We start from the raw sequence: 25,925 nt of genomic DNA, 5'->3' as shown, positions 1-25,925 counted from the left end.
GGGGTGTGATGGCGCTTTAAGAGAAGGGGGTGAGGTAGGACAAGGGGGCGGGGTCAGAGAAGGGGGAGGGGTCAGACAAGGGGGCGGAGTCAGAGAAGGGGGTGGAGTCACCCAGAGGGGCTGGGAGTGGCCACAGCCTCATAGGGGATATAGGGAGTGGGGGGTGGAATGGCCCTTTAAGAGATGGGGAGGGGTTGGGGAAAGGGGGCGGGGTCAGACAAGGGGGCGGAGTCAGCCAGAGGGGCTGGGAGTGGCCACAGCCCCATAGGGGATATAGGGAGTGGGGGGATGTGATGGCCCTTTAAGAGAAGGGGCGGGGTCAGACAAGGGGGTGTGGTCACCCAAGGGGGCGTGGCTGAGAATGGCCACACCCCATAGGGGATATAGGGAGTGGGGGGTGCGATGGCCCTTTAAGAGAAGGGGAGGGGTCACTCAGGGGGTGAGGTCAACAGGGGGGGCGGAGTCAGACAAGGGGGAGGGGTCAGACAAGGGGGTGGGGTCAGACAAGGGGGCGGGGACAGACAAGGGGGTGGAGTCAGCCAGAGGGGCTGGGAGTGGCCACAGCCCCATAGGGGATATAGGGAGTGGGGGGTGGGATGACCCTTTAAGAGAAGGGGCGGGGTCAGACAAGGAGGCGGGGTCAGACAAGGGGGTGTGGTCAGACAAGGGGGGGCGGGGCTGGGCAATGGCCACACCCCCATAGGGGAAATGGGGAGGGATGGTGGGGGGTGTGATGACCCTTTAAGAAAAGGGAGGAGGCTCATGTAGCCCCGCCCCTTTATAAACCACACCCCCCTAATAAGCCCCGCCCCCTGGCTCCTCCCCCTTTAACCCCCATTAGACCCTGAAAGGGGGGTTCTCATGGGCGGAGCCTTGTGTAGCCCCGCCCCCTTATAAGCCACACTCCCTTATAAGCCACACCTCTAAAATAGCCACGCCCCATTAAATAGCCACGCCCCCTTAAATAGGGCGGGGGGGCTCATGGGCGGAGCCTTGCATAGCCCCGCCCCCTTCTATAGCCACGTCCCCGAATACACCACGCCCCCTTTAATAGCCACGCCCCCTGGCTCCTCCCCCTTTAACCCCCATTAGAACCTGAAGGGTTGGGAGGGGGGGCGCTCATGGGCGGAGCCTTGTGTAGCCCCGCCCCCTTCATAAGCCACGCCCCCTTTAATAGCCACGCCCCCTAGCTCCTCCCCCTTTAACCCCCATTAGAACCTGAACACGGAGGTGTCATGGGCGGAGCTTGCGTAGCCCCTCCCCCTTCCTAGACCACGCCTTCTTCTATAGCCACGCCCCCTTATAACCCCGCCCTCTTTAATAGCCACGCCCCCTGGCTCCTCCCCCTTTGACCCCCATTAGAACCCGAAGGGGGGGTCTCATGGGCGGAGCCTTGCATAGCCCCGCCCCCTTCATAAGCCACACCCCCTTAAATAGCCCCGCCCCCTTAAATAGCCACGCCCCCTGGGTCCTCCCCCTTTAACCCCCATTAGAACCTGAAAGGCGGGGTCTAATGGGCGGAGCCTTGTGTAGCCCCGCCCCCTTATAAGCCACACCCCCTTATAAGCCACACCCCCTTATAAGTCACGCCCCCTTTAATAGCCACGCCCCCTGGCTCCTCCCCCTTTAACCCCTATTAGACCCTGAATGGGGGGGTGTGTATCTCATGGGCGGAGCCTTGCATAGCCCCGCCCCCTTTCCTAAGCCCCGCCCCCCTCGCAGGTGCGCATCGAGGCCCTGGACGAGCGGTGGGCGGGGTCTGTGCGGGTGGGGCTGACGGCCCCGCCCCCCGGGCAGGGTCCCCCCCCCCGCGCTGCCCCCCACCCTGCTGGAGCTGCCCAGCCCCCCCCCGAGCTGGGTGCTGGCGGGGGCCGAGATCCGGCACAACGGGGCGCTGGCGCGGCAGAACTGCGGCGTGGACCTGGAGCGGCTGGCCGTGGGTTGGGGGGGGCGGGGGGGGGTGGGGGGGGGGTCTGGGGGGGTCTTGGGGGGGGTTATGGGGGGGAATGGGGGAGTTATGGGGCGTCATTGGGGTCCTTATAGTGGGTCCTGGGGGGACTTAGGGAGGGTCTGGGGGGGGGTTGGGGGGCAATTAGTGGGTCATGGGGGTCCTTATGGGGGGTCATGGGGGGTAATGGGGGTCCTTATGGGGAGAAATGGGGGGGTTATGGGGGGGAATGGGGGGTTATGGGGGGGAATGGGGGGGTTATGGGGGGGCATGGGGAGGCTGGGGGGGGCATGGAGGGGGTCTGGGTGTCCTTATGGGGGGTCGTGGGGGGGTTATGGGGGGTCATTGGGGTCCTTATGGGGGGTCATGGGGGGGTTATGGGGGGTCATTGGGGTCCTTATGGGGGGTCATGGGGGGGTTATGGGGGGTCATTGGGGTCCTTATGGGGGGTAATGGAGGGGTTATGGGGGGTTATGGGGGGGAAATAGGGGAGTCATGGGGGGGTTATGGAGGGGAATGGGGGGTCATTGGGGTCCTTATGGGGGGTTATGGGCGGCAATGAGGGGGTTATGGGGGGCAATGGGGGGTTAATAGGGGACAATGGGGGGGTTATGGAGGGGCGGGGGGGCTGGGAGGGGTCTGGGGGGGGCCTAGGGGGGAGTTGGGGGGGCATGGGGGGGGTCATGGGGGGGTCATGGGGGGGTTATGAGGGGCATGGGGGGGGTGTCGGGGGGAAATGGGGGGGAGTTGAGGGGGCATGGGGGGGTTTATGGGGGGGAATGGGGGGGTTATGGGGGGGAATGGGGGGGTTATGGGGGGCAATGGGGGGGTTATGGAGGGGAATGGGGGGGTTATGGGGGGCAATGGGGGGGTAATGAAAGGGTCATGGGGGGGTTATGGGGGGTCATTGGGGTCCTTATGGGGGTTTATGGGGGGTAATGGGGGGGTTATGGAGGGGAATGGGGGGGTTATGGGGGGGAATGGGGGGCAATTGGGGGGGTTATGGAGGGGAATGGAGGGGTCATGGGGGGTTATGGGGGGTCATTGGGGTCCTTATGGGGGGGTCATGGGGGGGTTATGGGGGCTCATTGGAGTCCTTATGGGGGGCCATGGAGGGGTTATAGGGGGCAATGGGGGGGTCATTGGGGTCCTTATGGGGGGTTATGGAGGTGAATGGGGGGGTTATGGAGGGGAATGGGGGGGTTATTGGGGGTCATGGGGGTCCTTATGGGGGGTTATGGGGGGGTTATAGGGAGCAATGGGGAGGTCATGGGGGGGTTATGGGGGGGAATGGGAGGGTCTTGGGGGGGAATGGGGGGCAATGGGGGGGTTATGGAGGGGAATGGGGGTGTTATGGGGGGCAATGGGGGGGTATTGGGGGGAAATGGGGGGGTTATGGAGGGGAATGGGGGGTTTATGGGGGGTCATTGGGGTCCTTATGGGGGGTCATGGGGGGGTTATAGGGGGCAATGAGGGGGTCATGGGGGGGTTATGGGGGGGAATGGGGGGGTTATGGGGGTCCTTATGGGGGGAAATGGAGGGGTTATGGAGGGTTATGGGGGGAAATAGGGGGGTCATAGGGGGGTTATGGAGGGGAATGAGGGGTCATTGGGGTCCTTATGGGGGGTTATGGGGGGGGTTATGGGGGGTCATGGAGGGGTTATGGGGGGCAATTGGGTTATGGAGGGGAATGGGGGGGTTATGGAGGGGAATGGGGGGGCATGGGGAGGCTGAGGGGGGCATGGGGGGAGCTGGGGGGGGTGTCTGGGGGGGGTTGGGGGGGTCATGGGAGGGTTATGGAGGGGAATGGGGGGGTTATGGGGGGGTCTGAGGGGTGTTTCGGGGTCCTTATGGGGGGTTATGGAGGGGAATGGGGGGGTCATGGGGGTCGTTATGGGGGGTCCTGGGGGGAAATGGGGGGAGTTTGGGGGGGTTATGGGGGGCAATGGGTGTCCTTATGGGGGGTTCCTGTCTGTGTCTTATGGTGTTTCAGGGTGTTTTGGGGGTGTTTCTGGGTGTGTTTTAGGGTGTTTCTGGGTGTTTTTGGGGTGCTTCAGGGTGTTTTGAGGGTGTTTCAGGGTATTTTAGGTGTGTTTTGGGGGTGTTTCAGGGTGTTTTGGAGGTTCCTGGGGGTGTTTTTGGGATGTTTAAAGGTGTTTTTGGGGTGTTTCTGGGTGGTTTTTTGGTGTTTGGAGTGTTTTTAGGGTGTTTCTGGGTGTTTTGGGGTGTTTTTGGGGTGTTTCTGGGGGGTTTCACGGTGTTTTTGGGGTTCCTGGGGATGTTCTTGGGGTGTTTCAGGGTGTTTTGGGGGAGTTTATGGGTGTTTTTAGGGTGTTTCTGTGGGGTTTTGGGGTTCCTGGGTGTGTTTCAGGGTGTTTTTGGGGGTGTTTCTGGATGTGTTTCAGGGTGTTTTTGGGGGTGTTTCTGGGTGTGTTTCAGGGTGTTTTTGGGGTTCCTGGGTGTGTTTTAGGGTGTTTTTGGGTGTGTTTTTGAGGTGTTTCTGGGGCATTTTGGGGGTGTCTGGGGGTGTTTTTGGGGTGTTTCTGGGTGGTTTTTTTGGTGTTTGGAGTGTTTTTAGGGTGTTTTGGGGATGTTTCAGGATGGTTTTGGTTGTTTTAGGGGTGTTTCAGGGTGTTTTGGAGGTTCCTGGGTGTGTTTTAGGGTGGTTTTGGGTGTTTTTTTGGTGTTTCTGGGTGGTTTTAGGGTGTTTCTGTGTGGTTTTGAGGTTCCTGAGTGTGTTTCAGGATGTTTTTGGGGTGGTTCAGGGTGTTTATGGGGGTGTTTCTGGGTGTGTTTTAGGGTGTTTCTGGGGTGTTTCAGAGTGTTTTTGGGGTGTTTTGGGGTGTTTTAGGGTGTTTCTGAGTGTTTTTGGGGTGTTTGGGGGTGTTTTTGGGGTTCCTGGGTGTGTTTTTGGGGTGTTTTGTGGGTGTTTCTGGGTGTTTTTGGGGTGTTTCGGGGGTTCCTGGGTGTGTTTTAGGGTGTTTTGTAGGTGATTTTGGGGTGTTTTGGGGGTTCCTGGGAGTGTTTTAGGGTGTTTTGGGGGTGTTTCAGGGTGTTTCGGGGATTCCTGGGTGTGTTTTGGGGTGTTTTGGGGGTGTTTCTGAGTGTTTTAGGGGTGTTTGGGGGTGTTTTTGGGGTGTTTCAGGGTGTTTTGGGGGTGTTTTAGGGTGTTTCTGGGTGTTTCAGGGGTGTTTCTGGGTGTTTTTGGGGTGTTTGGAGGTGTTTTTGGGGTGTTTCAGGGTGTTTTGGGGGTGTTTTAGGGTGTTTCTGGGTGTTTCAGGGGTGTTTCAGGGTGTTTTTGGGGTGTTTGGGGGTGTTTTTGGGGTGTTTCAGGGTGTTTTTGGGTCCCCAGGTGGGGAACCGGGTGGGTTTGCTGCGGGGGGCGGACGACTCGGTCCACGTGCTGGTGGACGGGCAGGACCTGGGACCCGCGGCCACCGGCGTCGCCAAGGTAACCGTGACGTCATCGTGACGTCATCGTGACGTCATCACCACATCACCGACACCCCCCGGGCCGCCCCGGCCTCACCCCGCTCCCCTAGTGATGTCACACGCCCCCCCCCCCCCCAGTGATGTCACAACCACCAGTGACGTCATAACTTCACCCCAGTGACATGACAACTTCCCCCCCAGTGATGTCACAACTTCCCCAGAGTGACGTCACAACTTTCCCCAGTGATGTCACGACTTCCTCCCCAGTGACGTCACAACTTCCCACCCAATGATGTCACAACTTCCCCCCAGTGACGTCACAACTTTCCCCAGTGACGTCACGACTTCCTCCCCAGTGATGTCATGACGTCCGCCGGTGACGTCACGACTTCCTCCCAGTGATGTCACAACTTTCCCCAGTGACGTCACGACTTCCTCCCCAGCGATGTCACAACTTCCCCCCAATGAGGTCACAACCACCAGTGATGTCACAACTTCCCACCCATTGATGTCACAACTTCCCCAGTGATGTCATAACTTCCTCCCCAGTGACGTCACAACTTCCCACTCAGTGACGTCACAACTTCCCACCCAGTGATGTCACAACCACCAGTGATGTCACAACTTCCCACCCAGTGATGTCACAACTTCCCCCCAGTGACGTCACAACTTTCCCCAGTGACGTCACGACTTCCTCCCCAGTGACGTCACAACTTCCCCCCAGTGAGGTCACAACCACCAGTGATGTCACAACTTCCCACCCAGTGATGTCACAACTTCCCCAGTGATGTCACGACATCTGCCGGTGACGTCACAACTTCCCCCCAGTGAAGTCAGAACCACCAGTGATGTCACAACTTCCCACCCAGTGATGTCACGACTTCCCCCAGTGACGTCACAACTTTCCCCAGTGATGTCATGACGTCCGCCGGTGACGTCACAACTTCCCCCCAATGAGGTCACAACCACCAGTGATGTCACAACTTCCTGCCCAGTGACGTCAGAACTTTCCCACCCAGTGACGTCACGACTTCCTCCCCAGTGACGTCACAACTTCCTCCAGTGATGTCACAACTTCCCCCTCCCCCTCCCCGGGTCACTCCGTGATGTCACATCTGAGGCGTCACCCCCCGCTTCTCTGACCTCACTTCCTGTTTGAGAGAGGCGTGGCTGTGACGTCATGAGGTTCTCTGACCTCACTTCCTGTTTGGGTGCGGCATGGCTGTGATGTCATGGGGCTCTCTGACCTCACTTCCTGTCAAGGGCAGGGGTTGTGATGATGTCATGAGTTTCAGTGATGTCACTTCCTGCCAGGGCATGTCCTGGCTGTGACATCACAGGTTTCCATGACCTCACTTCCTGTAATGGGAAAGGGTTGCTTATGACATCACAGAGCTATGTGACCTCACTTCCTGTAGTGGGAAAGGGTTGGTTATGACATCACAGGGCTATGTGACCTCACTTCCTGTCTTGAGAAGGGGTTGCTATGACATCACAGGGCTACGTGACCTCACTTCCTGTAGTGGGAAGGGGGTTGGTTATGACATCACAGGGCTATGTGACCTCACTTCCTGTAATGAGAAATGGTTGGTTATGATGTCATAGAGCTCTGTGACCTCACTTCCTGTCTTGGGAAGGGGTTGGTTATGACATCACAGGGCTCTGTGACCTCACTTCCTGTCTTGGGAAGGGGTTGCTATGACATCACAGGGCTACGTGACCTCACTTCCTGTAGTGGGAAGGGGTTGGTTATGACATCACAGGGCTTTGTGACCTCACTTCCTGTAGTGGGAAAGGGTTGGTTATGACATCAGAGGATCTCTGACCTCACTTCCTGCCCCGGGCGGGGGGGGGGCCGGGAGGGGTGGGGGGGGGGCTTGATTGTGATGTCACGGGGGCCGTGTGACCTCACTTCCTGCGCGCTGACGTCACTTCCTGCAGAACGCGGTGGTGGCTCTGGATCTCTATGGCCGCGTCACCGCCGTCACCATCGTCAGCGGGGGGCGGGGCCAGCCGGGGGGCGGGGCCAGCGCCGGCCCCTCCCCCTGCCCCTCCCCATTGCCCCTCCCCCACCGCCAGCAGCCCCCCCGCCCCCGCCGCCGCGGTAAACTGGTTATACTGGGATATACTGGGTTATACTGGGGGGTACTGGGTTATACTGGGTTATACTGGGATGTACTGGGATATACTGGGTTATACTGGGATGTACTGGGATATGCTGGGGGATACTGGGATATACTGGGTTATACTGGGATGTGCTGGGTTATACTGGGTTATACTGGGATATACTGGGTTATACTGGGATGTGCTGGGTTATACTGGGATGTGCTGGGTTATACTGGGATATACTGGGTTATACTGGGATATATTGGTTATACTGGGGGGTACTGGGTTATACTGGGTTATACTGGGTTATACTGGGATGTACTGGGTTATACTGGGATGTACTGGGATATACTGGGTTATACTGGGGGATACTGGGATATACTGGGTTATACTGGGATGTACTGGGTTATACTGGGATGTACTGGGATATACTGGGTTATACTGGTTATACTGGGATATACTGGGTTATACTGGGATGTACTGGGTTATACTGGGATGTACTGGGATATACTGGGTTATACTGGTTATACTGGGATATACTGGGTTATACTGGGATGTACTGGGTTATACTGGGATGTGCTGGGATATACTGGGATGTACTGGGTTATACTGGGATGTACTGGGTGATACTGGGATATACTGGGATCTACTGTGTTATACTGGGGGGTACTGGGTTATACTGGGATATACTGGTTTATACTGGATATACTGGGTTATATTGGGATATACTGGGTTATACTGGGAGGTAACTGGGTTATACTGGGATCTACTGTGTTATACTGGGGGGTACTGGGTTATACTGCGTTATACTTGGATATACTGGGTTATACTGGGGGTACTGGGTTATACTGGGATATACTGGGGTCTACTGGGTTATACTGGGATATACTGGGTTATACTGGGGGTACTGGGTTATACTGGGTTATACTGGGGTCTACTGAGTTATACTGGGATATACTGGGTTATACTGGGATGTACTGGGATATACTCGGATATTCTGGGAGATGCTGAGGGATACTTGGATATACTGGGTTATACTGGGATATACTGGGTTGTACTGGGATATACTGGGGAATACTGGGTTATACTGGGGGAACTGGCTTATACTGGGTTATGGTGGCATATACTGGGTTATAATGGTTATACTGGGTTATACTGGGGGAACAGGGTTATACTGGGATATACTGGGATGTATTGGGTTGTACTGGGATATACTGTGGTACTGGGCTATACTGGGCTATACGAGGTAATACTGGGCTATACTGGGATATAGGGGGTTATAATGGGATATACTGGGAGGGTGTCACCCATTCCCCTCCCCCACCCCCATTTGTGGCCCCAAACCCCCCCCCAAAAAAGCCCCCAAACCCCCGTTTTTCACCCCAAATCTCCCCCGTGGACCCCCAAGTGACCCCCCCGTGTCCCCCCAGGGCCCCCCCACATTTTCGGGGTGCCACGGCAAGAACATCCTGCTGTCCAATGGGAACCGCACGGCCACGCGCGTCTCCAGCTACAACCAGGGGCTGGTGCTGCTGGGGCAGCCCCTCCCCCCCGGGCGCCTCCTGCAGGTGACGTCATTGGGGACATTGGGGACATTGGGGGCAATGGGGGTAATGGGGGTAATGGGGACATTGGGGTCAATGGGGACATTGGGGTCATTGTGGGCAATGGGGACATTGGGGGCATTGGGGTCAATGGGGACACTGGGGTAATTGGGGGCATTGGGGACATTGGGGTCAATGGGGGCATTGGGGTCAATGGGGGTAATGGGGACATTGGGGTCAATGGGTACATTGGGGTCATTGGGGACAATGGGGACATTGGGGGCAATGGGGACATTGGGGTCAATGGGGGCATTGGGGGCAATGGGGACATTGGGGACATTGGGGTCAATTGGGGCAATGGGGACATTGGGGTCATTGGGGACATTGGGGTCAATGGGGTCAATGGGGTCATTGGGGGCATTGGGGGCATTGAGGTCAATGGGGTCAATGGGGATGTTGGGGACACTGGAGTCAATGGGGTCATGGAGGTCATTGAGGTCATTGGGGGTAATGGGGACATTGGGGGCAATGGGGGCAATGGGGACATTGGGGTCAATGGGGACATTGGGGTCAATGGGGACAATGGGGGCAATGGGGACATTGGGGTCAATGGGGACATTGGGGTCAATGGGGACAATGGGGGCAATGGGGACATTGGGGTCAATGGGGACATTGGGGTCATTGGGGGCAATGGGGACATTGGGTACACTGGGGTCAATAGGGTCATTGGGGACATTGGGGACATTGGGGGCATTGGGGTCAATGGGGACATTGGGGACAATGGGGCAATGGGGTCAATGGGACATTGGGGTCATTGGGGGTATTGGGATCAATGGGGTCAATGGGGGCATTGGGGTCAATGGGGACAATGGGGGAAATGGGAACATTGGGGGCAATGGGGGCAATGGGGGCAATGGGGACATTGGGGTCAATGGGGACATTGGGGGCATTGGGGACATTGGGGACATTGGGGTCACTGGAGTCATTGGGGATAATGGGGACATTGGGGGCAATGGGGACATTGGGGTCAATGGGGACATTGGGGGCATTGGGGACATTGGGGGCAATGGGGGCATTGGGGTCAATGGGGTCAATGGGGTCAGAATAGAGGGCTGCTATGAGGGTGGGGGAGGGGCGTGGTTACCCGGGGTGGGAGGGGTGTGATGTCATGGGGGGAGACCCCGCTGACGTCACTATGACGTCACGCTGACGTCACTGTGACGTCACAGGTGCGCCTGGACTCTCTGGACCCGCGCTGGAGCTCCTCGCTGGCCCTGGGGGTCACGGCGACCCCCCCCGGGCGCTGGCCCCTCCCCCACTGCGCCGCCGCCCTGCGGCCCCTCCCCCCCCTGCTGCTGCACCGCCAGAGCCTCTTCCGGCACGGGAGCAAGGTGGGGGAGGGGCCCATTGTGGCCCCACTGTGTCCCCATTGTCCCCATTGTGTCCCCATTGTGTCCCCATTGTGTCCCTATTGGCCCCATTGTATCCCTATTATGGCCTTATTGTATCCCCATTGTGTCTCCATTGGCCCCATTGGCCCTATTGTGTCCCCATTGTGTCCCCATTGTGTCCCCATTGGCCCCATTGTGTCCCTATTATGGCCCCATTGTGTCCCCATTGTGTCCCTATTATGGCCCCATTGTGTCCCCATTGTGTCCCTATTATGGCCCCATTGGCCCCATAGTGTCCACATTGTGTCCCTATTATGGCCCCATTGGCCCCATTGTGTCCCTATTGTGTCTCCATTGGCCCCATTGTGTCCTCATTGTGTCCCCATTGGCCCCATTGTGTCCCTATTATGTCCCCATTGTGTCCCCATTGTGTCCCGATTATGGCCCCATTGGCCCCATTGTGTCCCTATTATGTCCCCATTGTGTCCCCATTGTGTCCCTATTATGGCCCCATTGGCCCCATAGTGTCCACATTGTGTCCCTATTATGGCCCCATTGGCCCCATTGTGTCCCTATTATGTCCCCATTGTGTCCCCATTGTGTCCCTATTATGGCCCCATTGGCCCCATAGTGTCCACATTGTGTCCCTATTATGGCCCCATTGGCCCCATTGTGTCCCTATTGTGTCTCCATTGGCCCCATTGTGTCCCCATTGTGTCCCCATTGGCCCCATTGTGTCCCTATTATGTCCCCATTGTGTCCCCATTGTGTCCCTATTACGGCCCCATTGGCCCCAGTGTGTCCCTATTATGTCCCCATTGTGTCCCCATTGTGTCCCTATTACGGCCCCATTGGCCCCAGTGTGTCCCTATTATGTCCCCATTGTGTCCCCATTGTGTCCCTATTATGGCCCCATTGGCCCCATTGTGTCCCTATTGTGTCTCCATTGGCCCCATTGTGTCCCCATTGTGGCCCCATTGGCCCCATTGTGTCCCTATTATGTCCCCATTGTGTCCCCATTGTGTCCCGATTATGGCCCCATTGGCCCCATTGTGTCCCTATTATGTCCCCATTGTGTCCCCATTGTGTCCCTATTATGGCCCCATTGGCCCCATTGTGTCCCCACTGTGTCCCTATTATGTGCCCACTGGCCCCATTGTGTCCCCATTGTGTCCCCATTGTGTCCCCATTATCCCCATTGGCCCCATTGTGTCCCCATTGGCCCCATTGGGTCTCCATTGTGTCCCCATTATGTCCCCATTGTATCCCTATTATGGCCCCATTGTCCCCATTGTGTCCCTATTATGGCCCCATTGTGTCCCCATTGGCCACGTTGTGTCCCCATTGTGTTCCTGTTATGGCCCCATTGTGTCCCCATTGTGTCCATTGTGTCCCTATTGTGGCCCCATTGGCCCCATTGTGCGTCCATTGTGTCCCTATTATGGCCCCATTGTGTCCCTATTGGCCCCATTGTGTCCCTATTATGGCCCCATTGTGTCCCCATTGTGTCCCCATTATGTCCCTATTATGTCCCTATTGTGTCCCCATTGTGTCCCTATTGTGTCCCCATTGGCCCCATTGTGTCTCCATTGTGTCGCTATTATGGCCCCATTGTCCCCATTGTGTCTCCATTGTGTCCCCATTGTGTCCCTATTATGTCCCCATTGTGTCCCTATTATGTCCCCATTGTGGCGCTATTATGGTCCCATTGTGTCCCCATTGTGTCCCTATTATGGCCCCATTGTCCCCATTGTGTCCCTATTATGGCCCCATTGTGTCCCCATTGGCCCCTTTGTGTCCCCATTGTCCCCACTGTGTCCCTAATACGGCCCCATTGTGTCCCCATTGTCCCCATTGTGTCCCTATTATGTCCCCATTGTGTCCCCATTGTGTCCCCATTACGTCCCCATTGTGTCCCCATTATATCCCATGGGGGTGTCCCCTTGTCCCCATTATGTCCCCTTTATGTCCCATTATATCCCATATGGGTGTCCGCTTGTCCCCATCATGTCCCTATTGTGTCCCCATTGTGTCCCCATTATGTCCCCATTATGTCCCATGGGGTGTTCACTTATCCCCATTGTGTCCCCATTATGTCCCCATTGTGTCCCCATTATGTCCCCATTATGTCCCATGGGGGTGTCTCCTTATCCCCATTGTGTCCCCATTGTGTCCCCATTATGTCCCCATTGTGTCCCCATTATGTCCCATTATGTCCCATGGGGGTGTCCCCTTGTCCCCATTATGTCCCCATTGTCCCCATTTTGTCCCCATTATGTCCCCATTTTGTCCCCATTATGTCCCATTGGGGTGTCCCCTTGTCCCCATTGTGTCCCATTATGTCCCATTATATCCCATATGGGTGTCCCCTTGTCCCCATTATGTCCCATATGTCCCATGGGGGTGTCCCCTTGTCCCCATTATGTTCCCATTGTGTCCCCATTATGTTCCCATTATGTCCCATGGGGGTGTCCTCCTTGTCCCCATTGTGTCCCCATTATGTCCCCATTATGTCCCCAATATGTCCCCATTGTGTCCCCATTATGTCCCATTATGTCCCATGGGGGTGTCCCCTTATCCCCATTGTGTCCCCATTATGTCCCCATTGTGTCCCCAATATGTCCCCATTGTGTCCCCATTATGTCCCATTATGTCCCATGGGGGTGTCCCCTTATCCCCATTGTGTCCCCATTATGTCCCCATTGTGTCCCCATTATGTCCCATTATGTCCCATGGGGGTGTCCCCTTATCCCCATTATGTCCCCATTATGTCCCCATTATGTTCCCATGATGTCCCATTATGTCCCATGGGGTGTCCCCTTATCCCCATTATGTCCCATGGGGTGTCCCCCTTGTCCCCATTGTGTCCCCGGGGGTGTCCCATTGTCCCATTGTCCCCAATGTCCCCTTGACCCCAATGTCCCCATTGACCCCAATGTCCCCATTGACCCTATTGCCCCCATTGACCCCATTGCCCCCAATGTCCCCATTGAACCCAATGCCCCCATTGACCCCAATGACCCCAATGTCCCCATTGACCCCAATGACCCATTGACTCCAATGTCCCCATTGACCCCATTGTCCCCAATGCCCCCAATGTCCCCATGGTGTCCCCATTGTCCCCATTGTCCCAGGTGCTGGACGGCTTCGGGCCGGACCTGGAGCGGGTGCCGGTGGGGACGCGTCTGGGGCTGCTGCTGGACGGGGGGGGACGGCTGCACCTCTATGTCAATGGGATCGACCAGGGGGCGGCCGGGGGGGCCCCCTCGCCCTGCTACGTGCTGCTGGACCTGTACGGGCAGTGCCGCCAGGTGGGCAATGGGGACAATGGGGACAATGGGGACATGGGGGTGTTGGGGGCGTTGGGGGTGTTGGGGGCATTGGGGGCAGTGGGAGTGTTGGGGTCAATGGGGGCAATGGGGTCAATGGGGGCAATGGGACATTGGGGTCAATGGGGGCATTGGGGGCAATGGGGGCATTGGGGACAATGGGGTCAATGGGGACATTGGGGGTGATGGGGGTGTTGAGGTCAATGGGGTCGTTGTGGGCATTGAGGTCAATGGAGACATTGGGGTCAATGGTGGCATTGGGACATTGGAGGTAATGGGGACATTGGGGTCAATGGGGTCATTGGGGTCATTAGGGTCAATGGGGACATTGGAGTCAATGGGGTCAGTGGGGTCATGGGGGTCAATGGGGGCATTGGGTTCAATGGGGACATTGGGGGCATTTGGGACATTGGAGGCATTGGGGGCAATGGGGTCAATGGGAACATTGGGGTCATTGGGGTCAGTGGGGACAATGGGGTCAATGGGGACATTGGGGGCAATGGGGACATTGGGGGTGTTGAGGGCATTGGGGGCAATGGGGTCATTTGGAGCATTGGGGACATTGGGGTATTGGGGTCAATGGGGGCAATGGGGTCATTGGGGTAATTGGGGTCAATGGGGACATTGGGGTCAATGGGGACATTGGGGTATTGGGGTCAATGGGGTGAATGGGGTCAGTGGGGTCAATGGGACACTGGGGGCATTGGGGGCATTGGGGTCAACGGGGACATTGGGGTCAATGGGACATTGGGGGCATTGGGACATTGGGGGCAATGGGGACAATGGGGTCATTGGGGTCAATGGGGTCATTGGGGGCAATGGGGACATTGGAGGTAATGGGGACGTTGGGATCAATGGGGTCAATGGGACATTGGGGTCAATGGGGAGATTGGGGACATTGGGGTCAATGGGACATTGGGGTCAATGGGACACTGGGGGCAATGGGGTCAATGGGGTCAATGGGACATTGGGGTCATTGGGGACATTGGGGACATTGGGGGCAATGGGGGCAATGGGGACATTGGGGTCAATGGGGTCAAAGGGGTCAATGAGGGTCATTGGGGTCAACGGGGACATTGGGATCATTGGGGTCAATGGGGATGTTGGGACCCCCAAAAGGGCCCCAGGTATCCAGGGGACGAGACCCCAAAAGGGACCCAAGCGTCCGGGGGGAATGACCCCAAAAGGGACCCAGGCGTCCGGGGACATAGACCCCAAAAGGGACCCAGGCGTCCGGGAAACGAGACCCCAAAAGGGACCCAGGCGTCCGGGGACATAGACCCCAAAAGGGACCCAGGCGTCCGGGAAACGAGACCCCAGAAGGGACCCAGGCGTCCGGGGAATGACCCCAAAAGGGACCCAGGCGTCCGGGCGCTGACCCCTTGCCCCCCACCCAGGTGACCATTGTGGCCGAGGGTCCGGACGGGGGGGGCCCCAGCGGGGACCCCCGGAGCCGGGGGGACGTGGAGAAGGCCGACGTGGTGGACGGTGCGTGCGGGACCCCCAAGTGTGGGGCTGGGAGGGGGGGGGGGGGCAGCCCCATAGATCTATGGGGCTGGGGGGGTCCTGATCCCCAAAGTGTGGTTTGGGGGGAGGGGGTCAGTCCTAGAGATCTCGGGGGGGTGGGGGGGGGGTCAGCCCCACAGATCTATGGGGTGGGGGGGGGGGACCCTAAAGTGGGGGGTTGTGGGGGGGCAGACCCATAGATCTATGGGGCTGGAGGGGTGGTTGTTGTACATATGGGGCTGGGGGGGAATCAGGGACCCCCAGATCTATGGGGCTGGGGGGGGACCCCAAAGTGTGGGGCTGGTGGGGGGGGGCAGACCCATAGATCTATGGGGCTGAGGGGGACCCAAAGTGTGGGGCTGTGGGGGGGTCAGACCCACAGATCTATGGGGCTGGGGGGGGGTTCTCAGGTTGCCCACCCCCATACACTTGGACACGCCCCCTTTAAATCCCACCCCAAATGGGGCGTGGCCGTTGAGGCCCCGCCCCCAATGGGCGTGTCCATTGACACTGTGCCCCCCAATGGCCATGGCCAATGAAGCCACGCCCCCAAAGGGCGTGTCCAATTGAAGCCCCCAACCAATGGGGCGGGTCCAGTGGGCGTGTCCAACTGACCCCCCCCAACGGGGGCGTGTCCAACTGACTCCCCACCCAAGGGGGCGTGTCCAATTGAATCCCAGCCCAAGGGGGCGTGTCCAATTGATCCCAAAGGGGTGTGTCCAATTGAACCCCCCAACCAATGGGGTGTGTCCAGTGGGCGTGTCCAATTGACTTCCCAACCAATAGGGTGTGTCTAGTGGGCGTGTCCAATTGACTCCCCCACCCAAGGGGGCGTGTCCAATTGATCCCAAGGGGGCGTGTCCTGTTGACCCCCCAAGGGGGTGTGTCCTATTGACCCCCAAGGGGGCGTGTCCAATTGATTCCCAGCCCAAGGGGGGCGTGTCCAGTGGGCGTGTCCAATTGACTCCTCCACCCAAGGGGGCGTGTCCAATTGAATCCCACCCCAAGGGGGCGTGTCCAATTGACCCCCCCACCCAAAGGGGTGTGTCCTATTGAATCCCCGCCCAAGGGGGCGTGTCCAATTGACCCCAAGGGGGCGTGTCCAATTGACTCCCCCACCCAAGGGGGTGTGTCCAATTGACCCCAAGGGGGCGTGTCCAATTGACCCCCCCACCCAAAGGGGCGTGTCCAATTGAATCCCCGCCCAAGGGGGGCGTGACCAACTGACTCCCCCACCCAAGGGGGCGTGTCCAATTGAATTCCTGCCCAAAGGGGCGTGTCCATTAGACCCAAGGGGGCGTGTCCAATTGACCCCAAGGGGGCGTGTCCAATTGACCCCCCCCCACCTAAGGGTGGCGTGTCCAATTAACCCTCCAAGGGGGCGTGTCCAATAGACCCCCCGCCCAAGGGGGCGTGTCCAATTGACTCCCCCACCCAAAGAGGCGTGTCCAATTGAACCCCCCCGACCAATAGGGTGTGTCCAGTGGGCGTGTCCAATTGACTCCTCCACCCAAGGGGGCGTGTCCAATTGATCCCAAGGGGGCGTGTTCAATTGATCCCAAGGGGGCGTGTCCAATTGATCCCCCAAGGGGGCGTGTCCAATTGAATCCCTGCCCAAGGGGGCGTGTCCAGTGGGCGTGTCCAATTGACTCCCCCACCCAAGGGGGCGTGTCCAATTGAATCCCCACCCAAGGGGGCGTGTCCAATTGACCCCCAAGGGGGCGTGTCCAATTGAATCCCAGCCCAAGGGGGCGTGTCCAATTGAATCCCCACCCAAGGGGGCGTGTCCAACTGACTCCCCACCCAAGGGGGCGTGTCCAATTGAATCCCCGCCCAAAGGGGCGTGTCCAATTGAATCCCTGCCCAAGGAGGCGTGTCCAGTGGGCGTGTCCAATTGACACCCCACCCAAGGGGGCGTGTCCAATTGAATCCCACCCCAAGGGGGCGTGTCCAATTGACTCCTCTGACTAAGGGGGCGTGTCCAGTGGGCGTGTCCAATTGATCCCCAAGGGGGCGTGTCCCATTGACCCCCCCCCAAAGGGGCGTGTCCAATTGACTTGAGGGGAGGGGGGGGGAGTGTTGAGGGGGGGGGCGGAGTGTCCAGGGGGCGTGTCCAGCTGAAGCCCCGCCCCCTCGGCAGGGATGAAGGAGTCGCTGTGCTGGGCCCCGCCCCCCCCGGCCGGGCCCCGCCCCCAGCCCTGCCCCTACCAGGCGCTGTGCGCGCGCTTCACCGACCTGCTGCTGCTGCCCGGTGCGCCCGGACGCCGGGGTCCCTCGGACGCCTGGGTCCCCCTGGGAGGGGGTGGGATCCCATCCTGAACTCCTGGGTCCCTCCCAAACTCCTGGGTCCCTTCCCGAACTCCTGGGTCCCCCCCCCGAACTCTTGGGTCCCTGGGGCATTCCTGGGTCCTTTCCAGAACTCCTGGGTCCCTCCCGAACTCCTGGGTCCCCCGGACGCCTGGGTCCCCTGGAGGGGGTGGGATCCTTTCCCGAACTCCTGGGTCCCTCCCGAACTCCTGGGTCCCTCTCGAACTCCTGGGTCCCTTCCTGAAGTCCTGGGTCCCCCCTGAACTCCTGGGTCCCTGGGGCACTCCTGGGTCCCCCGGACACCTGGGTCCCCTGGTGGGGGTGGGATCCCCCCCCGGAACTCCTGGGTCCCCTTGCGGGGGGTGGGATCCCTTCCCGAACTCCTGGGTCCCTCCCGAACTCCTGGGTCCCTCAGATGCCTGAGTCCCCTTGGGGGGGGTGGGATCCCTTCCCGAACTCCTGGGTCCTTGGGGCACTCCTGGGTCCCTTACGGAACTCCTGGGTCCCTTTCTGAATTCCTGGGTCCTTGGGGCACTCCTGGGTCCCCTCCTGAACTCCTGGGTCTCCCCCGAACTCCTGGGTCCCCCTGGGGGGGGTGGGACCCCATCCCGAACTCCTGGGTCCCTTCCCGAACTCCTGGGTCCCTCCCGAACTCCTGGGTCCCCTCCCGAACTCCTGGGTCCCTTCCTGAAGTCCTGGGTCCCTGGGGCACTCCTGGGTCCCTTGGACACCTGGGTCCCCCTGGGTGGGGTGAGACCCCTTCCCGAACTCCTGGGTCCCTGGGACACTCCTGGGTCCCTTCCCGAACTCCTGGGTCCTTGGGGCACTCCTGGGTCCCTTCCCGAACTCCTGGGTCCCTCCTGAACTCCTGGGTCCCTCCCCGAACTCCTGGGTCCCTCCCGTACTCCTGGGTCCCTCCCCGAACTCCTGGGTCCCTGGGGCATTCCTGGGTCCCTCTCGAACTCCTGGGTCCCTGGGGCACTCTTGGGTCCCTGGGGCACTCCTGGGTCCCCCGGACGCCTGGGTCCCCTTGGGCGGGGGGTGGAATCCCATCCCGAACTCCTGGGTCCCTCCCCCGAACTCCTGGGTCCCTCCCGAACTCCTGGGTCCCCGGGGCACTCCTGGGTCCCTTGGGGCACTCCTGGGTCCCTGACGCCCCTCCCCCCAGACGGGTACTCCTGGGGTTGGGTGGGTCCCCCGAACTCCTGGGTCCCTCCTGAACTCCTGGGTCCCTGGGGCACTCCTGGGTCCCTCCCGAACTCCTGGGTCCCCCTCCCGAACTCCTGGGTCCCCTCCCGAACTCCTGGGTCCCCGGGGCACTCCTGGGTCCCTTGGGGCACTCCTGGGTCCCTGACGCCCCTCCCCCAGACGGGTACTCCTGGGGTTGGGGTGGGTCCCCCGAACTCCTGGGTCCCTCCCGAACTCCTGGGTCCCTGGGGCACTCCTGGGTCCCTCCCGAACTCCTGGGTCCCTCCGGTACTCCTGGGTCCCCCCCCCGAACTCCTGGGTCCCCCCCCGAACTCCTGGGTCCCTGGGGCACTCCTGGGTCCCTCCCGAACTCCTGGGTCCCTTGGGGCACTCCTGGGTCCCTGACGCCCCTCCCCCAGACGGGTACTTCTCACCCGGTCCCCGCCGCGTCCGCTGCTTCTGCTCCCGCTGCCAGGAGCTGCGGGGGGAGGGGCCGAGAGACCCCGCCCCCCGGGGAGACCCCGCCCCCCGGGACCCCTCCCCCCCCCCCTGGGCTGGTGCCGCTTCGGCCTCCGGTGAGAGGGGGGGGTCTATGGGGGGTCTATGGGGGGTCTATGGGGGGTCTATGGGGGGTTATGGGGGGTTATGGGGGTCTATGGGGGGGTCTATGGAGGGTCTATGGGGGGGTCTATGGGGGGTTATGGGGGGTTATGGGGCTCTATGGGGGGTCTATGGGGGGTCTATGGGGGGTTATGGGGCTCTATGGGGGGTCTATGGGGGGATTTGGGGGTCTATGGGAGGTCTATGGGGGGTCTATGGGGGGCTATGGGGAGTCTATGGGGGGGTCTATGGGGGTCTATAGGGGGTCTATGGGGGGTCTATGGGGGGTCTATGGGGGGTTATGGGGCTCTATGAGGGGTCTATGGGGGTCTATGGGGGGTCTATTGGGGTCTATGGGGGGGCTGTGGGGGGTCTATGGGGGGACTGTGGGGGGGTTATGGGGGGTCTATGGGGGGTTATGGGGGTCTATGGGAGGTTATGGGGGGTCTATGGGGAGTCTATGGGGGGTCTATGGGGGGTCTATGGGGGGACTATGGGGGTCTATGGGGGGGGACTATGGGGGTCTATGGGGGTCTATGGGGGGTTATGGAGGGTCTATGAGGGTCTATGGGGGGTCTATGGGGGTCTATGGGGCTCTATGGGGGGGTCTATGGAGGGTCTATGGGTGGTTATGGGGGGTCTATGGGGGGTCTATGGGGCTCTATTGGGCCTCTATGGGGGTCATGGGGGTCTGTGGGGGGCTATGGGGGGATATGCAGCTCTATGGGGGTCTATGGGGGGTCTATGGGGTCTATGGGGGTCTATGGGATGTTATGGGGCTCTATGGGGCTCTATTGGGACTCTATGGGCTCTATGGGGCTCTATTGGGACTCCATGGGGTCTATGGGGGTCTATGGGGGTCTATGGGGTCTATGGGGGTCTATGGGGGGATATGCAGCTCTATGGGGGGTCTATGGGGCTCTATGGGGGTCTATGTGGTATATGCAGCTCTATGGGGGTCTATGGAGGATTATGGGGCTCTATTGGGACTCTATGGGCTCTATGGGGCTCTATGGGGGGTTATGGGGGGGTCTGTGGGGGGTTATGGGGGCTCTATGGGGGTCTATGGGGTATATGAAGCTCTATGGGGGTCTATGGGGGTCTATGGGGGACTCTATTGGGGTTCTATAGGGGGTTCTGGGGGATCTATGGGGGTTCTATTGGGGCTCTATGGGGGGTTATGGGGGGTCTATGGGGGCTCTATTGGGGCTCTATGGGGGTCTATGGGGCTCTATGGGGGTCTATGGGGCTCTATTGGGGCTCTATGGAGTGTTATGGGGGTTCTATGGGGCTCTATGGGGGGTCTATGGGGGTTCTATTGGGGTATATGGGAGGCTATGGGGGGGTCTATGGGGGCTCTATTGGGGCTCTATGGGGGGTTATGGGGGGTCTGTGGGGGGATATGCAGCTCTATGGGGGTTCTATTGGGTTATATGGGAGATTATGGGGGGTCTATGGGGTCTATGGGGGTATATGGGAGGTTATGGGGGGTCTGTGGGGTCTATGGGGGGTTATGGGGGGTCTATGGGGGGATATGCAGCTCTATGGGGGGTTATGGGGGTCTATGGGGGTTCTATTGGGGTATATGGGAGGTTATGGGGGGTCTGTGGGGGCTCTATTGGGGCTCTATGGGGGGTTATGGGGGGTCTGTGGGGGGATATGCAGCTCTATGGGGGGTTATGGGGGTCTATGGGGGTTCTATTGGGGTTTATGGGGGGTCTATGGGGTCTATGGGGGGTTATGGGGTGTCTATGGGGGGATATGCAGCTCTATGGGGGGTTATGGGGGGTCTATGGGGGCTCTATTGGGGCTCTATGGGGGGTTATGGGGGGTCTATGGGGGGTTATGGGGGGTCTGTGGGGGGATATGCAGCTCTATGGGGGTCTGTTGGGCTCTATGGGGGGTTATGGGGCTCTATGGGGCTCTATGGGGGGTTATGGGGGTCTATGGGGGTCTATTGGACTCTATTAGGACTCTGTGGGCTCTATGGGGGTCTATGGGGGGATATGCAGCTCTATGGGGGCTCTATGGGGGGTCTATAGGGGGTCTATGAGGCTCTATGGGGACTCTATGGGGCTCTATTGGGGTCCATGGGGGTCTATGGGGCTCTATGGGGGTCTATGTGGTATATGCAGCTCTATGGGGGTCTATGGGGGCTCTATTGGGGCTCTATGGGGGGTCTATGGGGGTCTATGGGGGTTCTATTGGGGTATATAGGAGGTTATGGGGGGTCTATGGGGTCTATGGGGGGTTATGGGGGTCTATGGGGGGTATGCAGCTCTATGGGGGGTTATGGGGGGTCTATGGGGGCTCTATTGGCGCTCTATAGGGGGTTCTGGGGGGTCTATGGGGGGTCTATGGGGGTCTATGGGCATTATGGGGTTCTATGGGGAGCCCATAGGGGTCCATGGGGGTCTATGGGGCTCTATGGGGGTCTATGTGGTATATGCAGCTCTATGGGGGGTCTATGGGGGCTCTATTGGGGCTCTATGGGGGGATATGCAGCTCTATGGGGGCTCTATGGGGTGAATGTGGGGGTCCCATGTTAATTGGGGTCCCATGTTAATTGTGTCCCCGTTAATTGCCCCCCAGCCCCCGCCCGCGGGCCGACCCGGGCGGCTCGTGGCCCAAGTGGCCGCTGGCCTATCACGGGACCAGCGCCGGCTCCGTGCGCAGCAGCCTGGACCGCGGCGAGCTGGTGCCGGGTGAGGACCCAGGAGTGCCCCAGGGACCCAGGAGTGCCCCCAGGGACACGGGAGTTCGGGGGGGACACAGGAGTTTGGGGGACCCAGTTCGGGGGGACCCAGGAGTTCGGGGGACACAGGAGTTGAGGGGGGACCCAGGAGTCAAGGAGGGACCCAGGCGTCCGGGGGACCCAGGAATTTGAGGGACCCAGGAGTTCGGGAGGGACCCAGGAGTTCGGGGGGGACCCAGGAGTTCGGGGGGGACCCAGGAGTTTGGGGGGACCCAGGAGTTCAGGAGGGACCCAGGAGTTCGGGAGGGACCCAGGAGTGCCCCAAGGGATCCAGGCATCCAAGGGGACCCAGGAGTTCGGGAGGGACCCAGGAGTTTGGGAGGGACCCAGGAGTTCGGGGGGGACCCAGGAGTTCGGGGGGGACCCAGGAGTGCCCCAAGGGATCCAGGCATCCAAGGGGACCCAGGAATTTGGGGGACCCAGGAGTTCAGGAGGGACCCAGGAGTGCCCCAAGGGACCCAGGAGTGCCCCCGGGGACATGGGAGTTCGGGGGGGGACACAGGAGTTTGGGGGACCCAGGAGTTCGGGAGGGAGAACCCCCCCATTACCCCCTATAGGGGACCCAGGAGTTTGGGAGGGACCCAGGAGTGCCCCAGGGACCCAGTAGTGCCCCCAGGGACACGGGAGTTCGGGGGGGACCCAGGAGTTCGGGGGGGACCCAGGAGTTCGGAGGGACCCAGGAGTGCCCCAAGGGACCCAGGAGTTCGGGGAGGGACCCAGGAGTTCGGGGAGGGACCCAGGCATCCGGGCGGGACCCAGGCGTCCCCCTCTAACCCCCCCCTTCCCCCCCCCCCCCAGGCCCCTGGTCGCTGCTGACCCCCCCCGGCCAAGGCGGAGGTGGGGGGGGGGTGGGGGGTGGGCGGGGCTTTACGCGGAAGCTCCGCCCCCGGGGCCGTGGCCCCGCCCCTCGGCCCCGCCCGCCTCGTTCTGTCCCCGGCCCTGCCCTACGCGGCCATGGAGCCATTCGCCAGCGCTGTCACGTGAGTGGGCGGGGCCTCGGGTGGGCGGGGCCTCGGGGGGGGTTGGGCGGGGCCTATGCAGATGAGCTTTGCCTTGTGTAGGCTCTTAAAGGGACCACATCCCCCCTCTAGTTAATGGGGGTGGGGCGGGGTTTTAGGGGTGGGCGTGGCCTGGGGTGGGCGTGTCCATTCAAGGGGCGTGTCCTGAGCTTGTGGGCGTGTCTATGCAGATGAGCTTTGCCTTGTGTAGACTCTTAAAGGGACCACATCCCCCATCTAGTTAATGGGGGTGGGTGGGGTTTTGGGGGTGGGCGTGGCCACCAGTGGGCGTGTCCATTCAATGGGCGTGTCTATGCAGATGAGCTGTGCCTTGGGTGGCCTCTTAAAGGGACCCCATCCCCAATCTACTTAATGGACTCTTAAAGGGACCATGTACCCCCCTGATGTATTGGAGGGGGGGCGGGGTTTATGGGTGGGCTTGTCCACCGATGGGCGTGTCCTTTGGAAGGGGGCGTGTCCTGAGGTGTCCCCACCCCCCGCAGGTTCCATGTGCCGCGTTCGGGGGGGTTCCCATATATCCCCATTATGTATGGGGGGGGGGGCGGGATTTATAGGTGGGCGTGGCCTCTGGTGGGCGTGTCCATTCAAGGGGCGTGTCCTGAGCTTGTGGGCGTGTCTATGCAGATGAGCTTTGCCTTGTGTAGACTCTTAAAGGGACCATGTACTCCCCTGATGTATGGGGGGGGGGGCGGGGTTTCTGGGTGGGCGTGGCCTCTGGTGGGCGTGTCCCCAGCCTAGACTCAGTGTGGGCGTGTCTATGCTAATGATCATTGCCTGGGCTGAACTCTTAAAGGGACCACGTCCCCAATCTACTTAATGGGGGAGGGGTGGGGTTTTGTGGGTGGGCGTGGCCTATGGTGGGCGTGTCCATTCAAGGGGCGTGTCCTGACCTTGTGGGCGTGTCTATGCAGATGAGCTTTGCCTTGTGTGGCCTCTTAAAGGGACCATGTACCCCCCTGATATATTGGAGGGGGGGGCGGGGTTTCTGGGTGGGCGTGTCCACCGGTGGGCGTGTCCTTTGGAAAGGGGCGTGTCCTGAGGTGTCCCCACCCCCCGCAGGTTCCATGTGCCGCGTTCGGGGGGGTTCCCATATATCCCCATTATGTATGGGGGGGGGGGGGCGGGATTTATAGGTGGGCGTGGCCTCTGGTGGGCGTGTCCATTGAAGGGGCGTGTCCTGAGCTTGTGGGCGTGTCTATGCAGATGAGCTTTGCCTTGTGTGGACTCTTAAAGGGACCATGTACCCCCCTGATGTATTGGAGGGGGGACGGGGTTTCTGGGTGGGCGTGGCCTCGAGTGGGCGTGTCCATTCAAGGGGCGTGTCCTGACCTTGTGGGCGTGTCTATGCAGATGAGCTTTGCCTTGTCTAGACTCTTAAAGGGACGACATCCCCCATCTAGTTAATGGGGGTGGGTGGGGTTTTGGGGGTGGGCGTGGCCACCGGTGGGGCGTGTCCATTCAATGGGCGTGTCTATGCAGATGAGCTGTGCCCTGTGTAGACTCTTAAAGGGACCACATCCCCAATCTACTTAATGGACTCTTAAAGGGACCATGTACCCCCCTGATGTATTGGAGGGGGGGGGCGGGGTTTATGGGTGGGCGTGTCCACCAGTAGGCGTGTCCATTGGAAGGGGGGCGTGTCCTAAGGTGTCCCCGCCCCCCGCAGGTTCCATGTGCCGCGTTCGGGGGGGTTCCCATATATCCTCATTATGTATTGGGGGGGGGCGGGGTTTATGGGTGGGCGTGGCCTCTGGTGGACGTGTCCATTCAAGGGGCGTGTCCTGAGCTTGTAGGCGTGTCTATGCAGATGAGCTTTGCCTTGTGTAGACTCTTAAAGGGACCATTGTACCCCCCTGATGTATTGGAGGGGGGGGACGGGGTTTCTGGGTGGGCGTGGCCTCGGGTGGGCGTGTCCATTCAAGGGGCGTGTCCTGAGCTTGTGGGCGTGTCTATGCAGATGAGCTTTGCCTTGTGTAGACTCTTAAAGGGACGACATCCCCCATCTAGTTAATGGGGGTGGGTGGGGTTTATGGGTGGGCGTGGCCTCAGGTGGGCGTGTCCTTTGGAAGGGGGCGTGTCCTGAGGTGTCCCCGCCCCCCGCAGGTTCCATGTGCCAGACTTGGGGGGTTCCCATGTACCCCCCCTTATGTATTGGGGGGGGCGGGGCTTTCTGGGTGGGGCGTGTCCACCGGTGGGCGTGTCCTTTGGAAGGGGGCGTGTCCTGAGGTGTCCCCCGCCCCCCGCAGGTTCCGCGTGCCGGGTTCGGGGGGGTCCCCGCCGGGCCCGCGTGGCGTTCGAGGGTGCTGGTGCGTCCGGCTCGTTCCGCGCCGGCCCCCCCTCTCCCTGCGACCCCCCCCCCCGGATTGGACCCCACGGAGCTCGAGTGGGTCACCAAGGAACCCGGGGCCACCGTGCTGAGCGGGCTGCTGGTCCGCGTGGAGGTGAGGGGGGGGGATGGGGGACCCCCCCCCATCTATAGCAAGAAGAGTGGGGGAACCCACCCCTGGGATGGGGAAAACCCCCCCCCCCCCAGGATAGGGAATCCCCCCCTGGGATGGGGAATCCCATCCAGAATGGGGAAACCCCCCCCAAGGATGGGGAATCCCCCCCCCCAACACCAATAGGAATGGGGAAACCCCCCTGGGATGGGGAAACCCCCCCAAGAATGGGAAACCCCCCCCTGGGATGGGGAATCCCCCCCTGGGATGGGGAAACCCCCCTTGGGATGGGGAATCCCCCCCACCCACCAACAAGAGTGGGGAATCCCCCCCCTTGGGATGAGGAAACCCCCCCAAGAATG

General features: G+C 60.1%; 1 protein-coding gene across 1 annotated transcript in view; it reads left to right on the top strand.

The window, feature by feature from the left end:
* The window catches only part of NEURL4 (neuralized E3 ubiquitin protein ligase 4), a gene marked incomplete at both ends in the record, with an annotated part of 67,237 nt that extends 41,671 nt beyond the window's left edge, over nt 1–25,566 (top strand). The window contains 12 exon segments of the mRNA XM_080364490.1: nt 1,723–1,881; nt 5,301–5,399; nt 7,322–7,386; nt 7,388–7,484; nt 8,917–9,054; nt 10,260–10,421; nt 13,556–13,732; nt 15,148–15,238; nt 17,397–17,511; nt 21,944–22,056; nt 22,905–23,086; nt 25,372–25,566. Coding sequence (XP_080220616.1) covers nt 1,723–1,881; nt 5,301–5,399; nt 7,322–7,386; nt 7,388–7,484; nt 8,917–9,054; nt 10,260–10,421; nt 13,556–13,732; nt 15,148–15,238; nt 17,397–17,511; nt 21,944–22,056; nt 22,905–23,086; nt 25,372–25,566 — 1,593 coding nt within the window.
* Nucleotides 25,567–25,925: the final 359 nt, after the last annotated feature.

This window comes from Nesoenas mayeri (assembly GCF_963082525.1).
Source record: "Nesoenas mayeri genome assembly, contig: SCAFFOLD_143, whole genome shotgun sequence".
NCBI classification, from domain to species: domain Eukaryota; kingdom Metazoa; phylum Chordata; class Aves; order Columbiformes; family Columbidae; genus Nesoenas; species Nesoenas mayeri.
The sequence above is the reverse complement of the archived record's forward strand: the minus strand, read 5'-3'. Positions and strand labels throughout refer to the sequence as shown.